Source organism: Zootermopsis nevadensis, unplaced genomic scaffold, assembly GCF_977971745.1.
Source record: "Zootermopsis nevadensis isolate Lab colony 2312 unplaced genomic scaffold, Znev_1.0 Znev_ptg000025l, whole genome shotgun sequence".
In the NCBI taxonomy this organism is placed as follows: domain Eukaryota; kingdom Metazoa; phylum Arthropoda; class Insecta; order Blattodea; family Termopsidae; genus Zootermopsis; species Zootermopsis nevadensis.
Window position 1 is genome coordinate 13,521,774 of NW_028259157.1, and position 11,416 is coordinate 13,533,189.

The 11,416-nt window shown below is 48.1% G+C and overlaps 1 protein-coding gene across 8 annotated transcripts in view; it reads left to right on the forward strand.

The window, feature by feature from the left end:
* Positions 1–11,416, forward strand: part of LOC110827210 (E3 ubiquitin-protein ligase Rnf220) — a 121,339-nt gene that overhangs the window by 100,261 nt on the left and 9,662 nt on the right. For 4 of the 8 annotated variants that reach the window (XR_015537055.1, XR_002542247.2, XR_015537057.1 and 1 more), the window contains exon 10: positions 5,391–5,514. Coding sequence is in view for 4 of the 8 variants with exons in the window: in XM_022058660.2 (XP_021914352.1) it covers positions 2,038–2,109 (72 nt within the window). In the remaining 4 variants the exon portion in view is untranslated. Of the gene's footprint in view, positions 1–2,037; positions 4,736–5,390; positions 5,515–11,416 lie in introns of those variants that run through there. The other 4 variants (XM_022058660.2, XM_022058662.2, XM_022058663.2 and 1 more) reach the window with 1 other exon arrangement.

The window sequence follows — 11,416 nt, forward strand, 5'->3', positions numbered from 1 at the left end:
GCATTTGCTCGCAGTTATGAACCATTTCGGTGGACCGCTGTTATCAAATGCACGTTGGCCTCTTCAAATTACGTTAAAGGCAGACCCCGTCCCGAAACGTCGTGTTTTAGGATCAGTTAATGCCCGTTGTTTTAAAACCAACTATGATTAACGTTTGTCAAAGACACTCAGTAATCAATTTGAATAATTCTGGTTCATCTAAGGATTTGAGGTTCTCACGGCGGTAAGTATGAAGATTGCCGTCTTCTGGGTCGTAGCTCCGTTCAGTCTGAAAGAATAAGTGTGCCGACGTTTCAGAGGCCCTCTGCCTCCATCATCAGGGCGAGTGTTTTAAATGGTTTTTATTCGGACCACCGCGTAGCGCCGTTTTTCGTCCGATGTGGTCCACGTATAATCACGATTGAGAGAGCAACTGGTAATATGTAGTAAGAAATGTCGTGAAACATCGAGCATGGGACATGTGACGTGAAATGTGGGCACAGAATTGGTAAACAGTGTTCCCAAAATGTGTTTCTTCGCGTTGAAGAGGCGATGGGTACTTTACTCCTGGAGGAAGTTGTCATGCGATGCAGCGGAAATCGAGTAGAAGCCACAGGGAAAATGTAAACGTCACAGTGAACAGAGCTTGTGGCAGGTGTCGCCTCCGTTTTCCAGCTCAGAACACTGTAAATAACACAAATTGTGAGATTTGAGGTTTTCTCCGGCGGTGAAGATGACGAGGTTCTGGGTTTCTGTACGTTTCGCTGAAACCCTGGTTTCTACAGACGATTGTACATGGCGCCCAAAAAGAGGGAACAGTAGGCTCACTTCGCACTGCCAGTGGTAGAAGTTCCCTTCGTTTACACGGGAACTACGATAGTCACCTGTTTTTGCTGGAACTAATTGGGAGTTTAGTGGAGGACTGTGCCATAACTCAGCGCCAGGTTACACTCACACAGAACGTGCATGGTGAATGTAACGCCCGGTTATCCTGAGAGCGACTTCGTGTTCTTAAAAAGATGTAGGAGCTTCCAACCGATTCCGCATACGACCCAGTGCATTTTGCACGCACACAAAGCGTATTGGCACTTGCTATGACGCGGGCCCCTCGTAGATCTGAAGCAAGTTCAAGCAACGGACCGCCGGACATTGTCGTTTTGACCATCGCCGCGGATGGACGGAAACAGCAGAGGGCTCGAGTTCAAGGTCGTTCTGCGACATGTTCGCTGGACAAGGAACACGCCCCTTCCACCGTCACCACCCAAAACGATAATTATTGCTTATTCTTATATGTTATGCCTAACTTAATGAAACTTAAACCCTTTGACAAAAATATTATCTAAAAACCCAGTTCTTACCGCAAAGAAAACAGAACGTCTCCTTTAGAAAGGTTAGGTTAGGTTAGGTTAATGCTGTTTTGAGAAATAACGCTTTGAATTCTGAGAATCATGTGAGTACAGTCTGAGGGGGAAGTGAATGTTGAAGCAGGTGGTACATATGCATGAGAATCTTTGTTTTGTGTCCTTTAAGTGCGGAACGTTCTGAAACTGTGAGGTCTCATTCACTAAAGTGATTGCTATTTCACGAAAAGGAATATCCATCTTGTGATATCTGCCCCTGCACAAGTGACAACTGCTCTGAGGTTTGCCTCATTTTATTGTGTTCACTTACTCAAAAACGTAGAGACGTACAACATTTCAAGACCTGGCCCTGTAAATGTTCCCGATTTTATTTTTTTTTTATTTTTCGAATTTTGTAATCGTGTGAATCCTATTGATTTAAATTGCTCACAAATTTTCCGTCTCTGTAATAAGTGCTTATTTTATGATCCCGGAAATCGTGAGAGCAGTTGCTAATGTTAAATCGGGCGTCCCGCTGCTCAGTTTTAGTCTAAAATCCCTGGCTCCTTCTTGTCTTGGTAACACGGGGCAGTCGCTTGTTTCGTCGGGAGTAATTCGCCTTTCTAATCGGCGTCTGGGCCTTAAGAACATGCAGAGAGGACCAGCGGCTGTGTAGCGGTGATGCATACCACCGACAAACTTCCGGTTCTGTTTGCAGGGAGCAAAGAAGCTCTGTCCACAGTGCAACATGATAACATCCCCTTCCGATCTGCGGAGGATTTTTATGTGACGCCAAGAAGAAATGGGTTGACCAGTCGAAGTACCTCATCGCTGCCTGCTGTAACACGCGACCCTGACTTGGCCCCCCCTCTAAGTGTCAGTGCAGTTGACGTGAGTCGGACAAGCGCGTTGTCAGCTGACGGTGTCACCACGGAGTAGTTGTATCTCAGTTACTTTGTTCAGATGTTTTAATTTTAAGGCTCGGACAGCGCGGCCGCTCCCTCGCGGAAACAGTGACGACGAGCGAGCGAGCGAGCGAGCTTTTGTGATATCTGAAGACCTGGTCCCATTTTCCATTCGAACTAATCATTCACGTTCTCAGAAATATCAGCGATGGATTAATGTGCTCCTGGAACACGAGTGGAGTGACTTATGGTTGAACCGCGCGTTTGTGAGTGTTCCCCCAGCGACAGCGCGTACTTACAATTGCACTGAAACGTATAATCATGACGTAACATCACGATACATTTGCGCTGATGAAGGACCTCTAGTCATGACGCTCAGTGGATGATGGTGTCTCCTCCTCCCGGATTTTGTCTGTGTAAATCCACTGTTTGCATTTCGATTCGCGTAAGTCGCGTGGTTTCTGTGTCAAAATATGCGGAATCTGTGAAGTGACTCTTAAAACGGCTTCAAGGAACGTGAACTCGTGGCACGTCTTCGCTACGGACGTCTCTGTGTCGTATTTTTGTTAAAGATGAAGGAGACTGCTCTGTTCCGTGTGGGACGCATGTTTGTAGATCACGCACTCTAAATTAATGACAGCAATTAGGCACAGTAATAACGAGCCGACAACTTTCTGGCATCTTAACAGAGTTCTCGACGCTGATACTTGTTTCGCAACAAAGTTTCTGGACGTGCAGGTTATCTTGGAAGCCAAATGAGGGACGAGAGGCGAGGGAGGTCAGAACAGACGACGGTTTCTGTGCGAGCCTTGTAGCAAATATTTGGTCCGCTCCCGTCCTTCGAGCATCTGCTGTGGTCTTGCTTGCCGTGGCGCACGTCCTCCGCGGCCAACACAAAGTCATTCACAGTTCGTAAGGACAGGGAGAGCGAGAGAGAGGTCGTTCGTGTGAACTTTATACCCAACCGATGTTTCCTTAAAGTCAACGAACAGACCGAGTGAGCAGCTAGGAAGGCGAATCTCAAGACAACTTGCCCGTTTTGATCTTGAATCTGGGATCGGACTACTTTTTGTATCAACGTAACAAATCTCACACATATCCCTTCACGAGAATACGAGAGTCTGTCGCAGGGCCTGATTTAAGGGGGTCCAGGTAGTCATTGCCAGAACCATGTTACGTGATACTTATATGAAATTGTTTGTTTGTTTGTAAGTAATTTCAATTTTACCTGAATGTGTTGTTGCTCATAGGGGCGCCCCCCACGACTAAATCCGGCCGTCGTCTGTTGCCTGTCACTTCCCTTCCCAGATTTTTTTTTTGTTATTTTCCGCTTAAATTGTCTTAAGAGGTTAAGTTGCGGCAGTAGGGTCTGCATGACGTCACTGGTGAACGAACTCCGTGTCCAGCAGTCTTCATTTCAGCGTCGGGGTCCACGGAATTCGCCAGAATTCCTCGGAAGTATCCTTCTTGCGAATCTGTCACGTCGGGGAAGAGGCGGGTGACGCTGTGTGTCGTGGTCTTGTGGGGTTTGACGCCGTGTACAGTCGTAAGGAGGAGGTACCAGCGTTTCGGAGAAACATTCTGCCTCCATCTTCAGCACTGGATATCTGGCCGAGGAGTCTAAACGGCGTCACAACCCAGAAGACCATCGTTGGCCTCGCTGCCGAGAGGAATTAGACGTCGTGTTTATTTCATCTTAAGTTTGCCTTTGTGCCAGAGGAGCGCAGTAGTTTTTATGCTCTTTTCTTTTCAAACAGCTCGGCACGTGCCCAATAGTTCGTATCGGTACGAAGGCCTTCAGAGTAACTACGTGTTTCGTTGTTTTTAAGCCTTACTGTCCTTGTGTTCTCTGCAGTATTTTGGTTCCCCGTCAAAATGACTGTCCTTAATTCGGTACGCGTTGTGAGTTGATCTCTCTACTGTGCCCACTTAAGTATGTTCCATTTAAGACGGATCGTCGTCACGTTCCTGGTGCTAAGTCATGCAGACGGTTCTACTTGCCCTCCCTTTGTCAGCTCTTTTCCTTGACGTGATTTCAAGATGCCTTAATATACATTTGACTTATAATTGATTGACAGCCATTGACTGAAGAGTTTTGATCATACCGAGGACATTATTACCAAAATCTAATTAAATTTGCCTTAAAGTCTATGTGGAAACGCGAATGAAATAAGCTTGAGATATATTTGCCACTGTAAAACTTAACTCGCACTATTTGTTCGGCCCTTATTTTCCTTCACAGTCTGTCCAAACATTTTGGAGAACGTGTTATCCTAATGTAAAGAGTACTGTGAACATTTTGTCCGAGGTAAGAGTTCTTATTATTGTATATAAGTCTTTAGAAGAATGTTTTGTTTGTAAGTAAATGTTTTGCAAATGGAGTACGACGTTTCGTTCCAGGGCCAGTTTTCAAGTTCTCTCGGCTTGCCATGTAACTGTGTATTTTGAAACTTCACTCTAGCGCAGTGTTTTCGTTCCTGTACTCGAAATAAAGGCCGCTAAAACACCTAAGTATTTGTTGTTAGTGTTTCTTTGTTTAACTCCGTCCCTCACACTTTTACGAACCCAATTTCAGCTTCAGCGTTAATCCAGCAAACCTGAAGTGGAGATTATTTTCATATTTCTTACAGGTAAACAATACACCCGCCGATTGCCAAAATTAGGAACGATACAAGAGCTGATGAGGTGAATTGGATAAGAGTTCTAATGCTGAATGATAGTTCTGCTGGCATCGCTCGCACGTCTTTTGTGTGAAAGAATTGCGCGTCTCTACGTGGCAATGGTTTTAAAAATTGCCGAACAAACGACAGGCGACGGTGTTCTGTTTTCTTGGCAACGTTTGATTTTCTTCAGTCACCTACACGGGTACGTGAGTAGTTTGGTAGATACTTACCGACGTTTCAGAGGAGTTTACTGCCTACTTCGTAAGGGCACAGAATACTGATGATTGAGGCAGCAATCACCCCCAGAAACGTCGGTAAAGTCTGCCAGATTACACGACCCAATAGACAGCCGTGTTTGTATGAATCACGTTTTCAAGTTACCGTCTGCTCGGATTTATCAGCGACCACGAAGTGGACATTAAAATGCCTTCGACATTGCTACGTACTTATGCTCTTTTTCTGTGTTACATGTTTAAATCTAATGAAATTGCGTTTCATTTCAGAAATGAATTCGAAACAGTGGGAGTGCGATCCTGAAGAAACTGATGTTTCCTGGTTGTTTCGAAAGTTCCCAGCCCCCTTCCTAACCCCACACCTGGCCAGCCACAGGAGTGCGTCAGACAACAGGTACGCCATTTGTCGTGGTATCCTCTCTCGCCTCGCATCGCATGGCGTAAAAGTGGATGCGTCCTTTAGATTGTGACGTCCATGTTGTTCTGAGTTGTTGCGCCGTGTGGATACCAGCGTTTCGTAGGAACACCCTGCCTCCATTTTCAGGGCCCTTCGCCACGGCTCAGGCAGGTAACAAGTCTTCGGATATCAAGAGACAAATTAGCCAGTCTCTTAAGGCGCATTCTTGTTCTAATGGAGCATGAGGCAAGAAAACCTGCTTTTGTGTCGCCCTGTCCGATCAAACCTTCAGATATGAAGTCGAGATCTCATCTCGTTTGAAGCATTATTTAGTGGCAGACTTGTTATATTTTGTGGAGAATTCTTGGCCGTGACGTGGAACTTAATAATATGAAGTCAACACTGTCTGAGGCGAAAAATAAGAAGACGAAGAAGTCGCTCTGAATAAGTTGTCTCAACCCCGTCACTTGACTGCCTTGTACGAGTAGGCATCCACCGCGCGCGAGGCCTCCGCCCCGCAGTGGTCGTCGTTCAGCCCGTCACTTATCGGCGCGCGTACGCGAGTTGTCCTTCGGCTGACCGCGGTGTTGTGTTGTCAGTCAGTAATTCGAGCAGGCGCCCGCTACCGGCCCCAGCATCCGCGTCTTCGTTGGTTCAATCCATGCGAATTGCGGCAATATTTCAGTGTTTGTAACACTGCAGTTCTCCTACTCCATCAAACATAGGCCTAATTCTGCGCTATCTTTCTGGGACAAATAAAAGAGCGCAGTTGATACGACGTCGTCATCTAACCTGGAAGCCCACTGAGCAAGCGCAGTGGATGGCCGGGCTGGGGGCACTTACCTCCAGGGGCGTTGCAAGACAGAGCAGACGTTTCTTTAAGTTATGTGTCGGTCCTCCTGGCTGTAACTTGTCTTCCCGTGAGGTCCTTTTGAACCGCTGAAACGTTAATGGTTCTGTGTTTTCGTATCGGCAGACGTTAGCCCCGACAGAACTCTGCTTGCGTCTTTAAAATTTGTCTGCGTGCCTTTGTGTTTTAATAAATACTTATTCCGGAAATTTGTATCTGGATCACGAAAGGGGACCCAAAATGAGGCTACGTTTATGTGTGCGTTTTTGTGGATTCGGTCGACTGTCAGACAGATGCTTTGTTTTGCTACGCGTTCCATTTCTCTGTCTTGACATGCGGATGACGTAAGAGCCGCTGTCCTCCGCCCATTGTCTGCCGCGACAAATGGACACTGTGCTTGTGGATTCCTCGGCCTTGTCGGAAGATCGGGTCCAGGAACCGACAGGAAGCAGTTTGAGGATTGCCGATGCCGCTTGGACGCAAGAATGCCGTGCTTCTGAGCAGCTCGCCAGGATTTTCGGGATAGAGAAGGCCGCCCGAACAGTGGGGTGGCGAGTTCGAACCCCGTTCGAGGCACCGACATCAGCGCTTTCCTGTGTTACGCACTGCGTCGTTGATTTCACCTTTTTCGAGGAGTTCTGCCGTCTGTTTCAAGACGATTTAAGCGAACCTCTGCAGAGGTTGAGTCTTGAGTCGTAGTGCAGTTTCTAGTAGGAAAAGTTCGACTTCGTCAGGGCGAGATGTGACGCCGACCAGCGTTTCGGAGGAACACGTCGCTTTCATTTCCGGGGTAAAAGATAGGGACTGTGTGTTTCTTCGAAACTTTGGTAACGTGGCTGCCTGTTGCAGACGATACGGGGATAGAGAGAGAGTCAACGCCGACGATGCAGAAACGAAATTGAAACGTTTAAATGAGAGAATTAGAGGATGAGTACGACGACGCTTAGGTTGCCCCGTCTACATCGACTCTCGGCACGACTTCGCGCGGGTCACCCGAGAGCCCTTCGCTGTTTATAACTCGTGTCGCGATGAAATTGGGAAGATCGTAGCTTTGAAAATGTCGTTTGCACTAAATGGTTCCAGTTTTACGAGACGAATCTCGTAATGCCGCTGTGTTCGTTGGAGGGTTGAAGTGTTGCGATGCATCACCATTACCAACAAACAGAAGCTTCTCCTGAAGTGGGGGGTGGGGGGGACGATGGTGTTGAAGGATGTTCGAACACGGAACGGGGGAGAGTAGCAGGGGACGATGGGAAGGGTGGTGCGGGGTTGATGTAATAGCAGAGACTTTGTCAACCCCCCTCAGCCGCAAACCTAGTTTGATCCCGTCCAAATACGCGCCTTTTTATCTTCTCCGCAAATGAAAGGAACAGAAACAGGCCATTTCCTCGGCTTTGTTGTTCCGGGAAGTCATCAGCGGCAAATAGGAAGCTGGGCACTCACTCAATGAAGCGGTCCACATATGGACAGGACGCCGTGGCGTGCAGTCTCTTGTGTCGTACGAATTACGGCTCGTGAGGGCCGGGCGTTACATTGCAGTCCCGGGTTCAGACGATCCGTTTTAGTATTATCCGCATTTCCTCAGCACCGTTGCAAAACAACGCGTACGATCGAAGCTTTCGCGTTCGCCTGCCTGTTTTATTTTAATCGCGCGGGTAGAAAGAAGGTTTTTCAGTTGCGTTGACCTGCTCGTAATTTCTCGGTGAACGTAATTGTCTGTTTTTGTCGTAGTTCGCGACATTTTTATTGGGTTTGCCTTTTTTGTGGGCTTAAATCAAATGGCGAAGTTACTCCTGCTCATAAAGCACAAGGCTGTGGAGATTTGGGTGGGGGGGGGGGGGGGTTGAGGCACACTCATTTTTAATCTCACAGGGTGGTGAGGTTCACGTCCCGGCCGCTTCATCCCCGTGAAAATGGCCCCGGTACGCATCAGATAGGAGGCTGCGTGGAGTCTGGGCTCCAGCAGGTGATCGAAGCTCGTCAAGCTATCTGTGCCCTCTTTTAATTGTCTCATATTCCAGCGTTTATTATCATCAGGAGCAGTGAATTTGACGTATTTACGCTTCTAGAACTCCAACATTTATGACCAATTCCTATTAAGTATGAGCGATGGAGCTGGCAGGATGTTGCCTCGAGCACCGCTGTTTTGTCCATGTCTCGGTGCGAGCGTCGGGGGCGGGTGGGGGGCGGCAGATAAGGAACCAAGGCATTTCAACCTCAAGTCTCTCTGGTTGTAAAGATCGTGTTTTAAAAGCGCGGCGCCGGTCATTTCCCGTTCGCGGGAACGGGGCTGTTCGGCTCGGAGATAACGACGCCGTACCTTTTTGTGCAATTAAAACTTTAATTGGGTGTAACCGTGCGCTTTGCGCCGTGTGGCTAGGCCACCCCGAGCGCCTTATCTCCAGAGAAAATTCTATTATAATAAATTAGCAATAATGGGACTCGCGATGTCTTGTTCTGCCAGGAGAGCCCCGCACGACAATTATTAAAACTCGGGGGGAGAGAGGTTATAATCTTTCCATTCTACCTTGCTCCCTCCTCGGCGGAGCGTTGATTACCGCGGGTCGTATAATATTGCGCGGAGCGGCGTAAAAGGATCCATTTTATATGAAAGAAAGCGTTTGCCTCTTTAACGAAGAAGCCAGCCTTCTTATTGTGCAAAAGAAAAACGAGCTCTGAAGAGTCTGTATCGCCGAGGGGGTACGGATGTTACCGAGAAGGGCACTTGTGCTGAAGACGCTCCAATTAAAGCCCACTCAGGGTAAATCAATACCCTGCCACACACTCGACCTGGGCCGATCTGGGAGGGGTTGCAAGCGCCAAGACGTAACCCTTTCCCCGCCCCCACGTGCCGCGTCTTACGGTGGTGCCGGCCCCCAAACGCCTCCTCTGCCCCCCCGCGAGGCGAGAGGTTTGCATCGAGCATGTGTGACCAGCCCGGGCCAGCCTCCTTGTGGGTGAACCTCCGCTACCGTCAGCCAACCCTGAGCGGCCAAACCACGCCCGCGAGCTCCCGGGCTCTCGCGTGTCTCCAAGAAAAATACATTATTCTTCCCGGCGCTTATGCGCTCTCCGCCCACCGGGACGTGTGTTCTTGCAATTACTGCCCGTGTTATGGCCGCATTTTCGTTTCTGTCTCGCCCACGCCCGCCATCAGTCACAGCGTGGACGAGGAATGTCCCCTTCGCCCGTCTTTTTAAGTCCCGTGCAGAAACGCAGACGATTTACGTACATGAGCGTCGCCCCAGTGAAATCTCACGTGGCACTGTAAGCCAGCTTCGGGTGATTTAGTACCGCAGTCATAAATTCTTCGTTTTTACACGTAAACTGCGCGTTCAGACACAATACGAGTGGTTATAGATGGATCTGATTCGACTCCTGAGGAAAACGCCGGAAATGATGTGGTCGAAACGTCTTTGGGGATCGCACAGAAACGCGCCTTTTTCAAGATGAGGTCCATTGCTTGATGCGATTTCACGTCAGCGGCGCTGCATTCACGAATTCGAGGAATGCAGCTCAGACCAAGGGCCTAGCAATTATTTCGATCGTAAGACCCGCGTAATTTTCTAGGCCCATCCATTTTTCGCCCCGATAAGCGGCCTGTTCGCGAGTTAACGCTGGACGTGTGTGGCCGAGACACGCTCTCTGTTTCGACTTTTCATTTTTGCATTCAACGCTACTTGCAGTGACGTCGATTGTCAGTTTCTGCGTTGTGTCGGGAACGATTTTGAGCGACCTGAAGGCGCTGACGATGGAAGCAGTAATCGTCTCCGAAGCGTCGTTCGGTTTCTGCCAGACTACACGTTCACTCTCGCCGGTGGCGATAGACTTACCCCCTACTTCCGTTGCAGTCGTTCACGCGGGTTTCTAATAAGCACGGTTGATATTAATTTCTGGGTGGGGTGGCAGCTTCATGAATTAAATTCGCCGACTAAAAATGTCGGGCAAAGACTTTTGAAACCGTTGTCATGTTATAAATGAGAAGTGGAGGGTGGCGAGGCTCTCCCACGCGTCTCCGAAGGGCTCTGAAAACTGGAAGAGGGCTTTAATAACGGCACAATAAGACTTCAGATTGACAGCTGTCTCGCTGTGGAGACGAGGTCTTGACTGATTAAGTACGAACACGTGTACGGATCCAGGTCCTAACAGAAACGGCTGTGATGATGTTAAAAAGGTGCTTTTTATGACGAAATTATGTCAAGAAGATGATTTCTGTGTTACCAACAGTTAGGGGGCCTCAGAGGCTGGAGAGAAACATTTTATAACTTCAAGAATTCTGTTTAAATGTCTATATAATTGACTGTTGTGACTGAGTCCTCAGTCATTCCATGTGTACACAGGAATGTAGTCTTAAAGCAGGCCGCAGCCACTTCTGAAAACGTATTCGGTGACCGGGGGTTTTCGTGGTTTTACTCAGTCCTTCCAGGAAATTTCTGGGATAGTACATTAAAGTAGGCCACTACCGCTTCCCTCCACATCCTTTCCAATTCAGTATCCTCCTCTCATTCGACGCTACATAGTAAATATTAGGGCGCTTCTCTCTGTGTGTTGGTCCTTCCTTCCTTCCCTTGTAACCACGAGAGCAGTTATCTCCGTCTGCACAACATTCCACTGCCGTCAAACCTGTTAAATTGCGTGAACGTTCGGCGGGAGTTGCGAATGAATTGTGCTCACACGCTCAGCGCATTGCCATCGGCAGTCCTCTGAACGTGACTGCAGCGTTTGTTGTTTGATCAGCTGTCAACGAGATGTACTTCCTTTTCCTGGTCACGTGTGCACAGATTGCGGAATATGCAGCAAAGTGTATCTTCTCTGACTTTCTAGCGCCAGAAGTTTCGTTCCTTCAGTGATCGGATCAGTCTTGTTCTCTGCCAGGTAGAAACTCACAAGTCGTTGTCGTGTTATTATATGTGTTAATTGTTCTGATATTTAGTCCATCCGCTGCAAATGGCATAAACCCAAATTTTGTGTCTTACTAGAAACTTTTCAGATGTTGGTATTGCAAACTGGTGTTGTGGAGAACCTGCTTGTTATGGTCGTTTGGCGGCA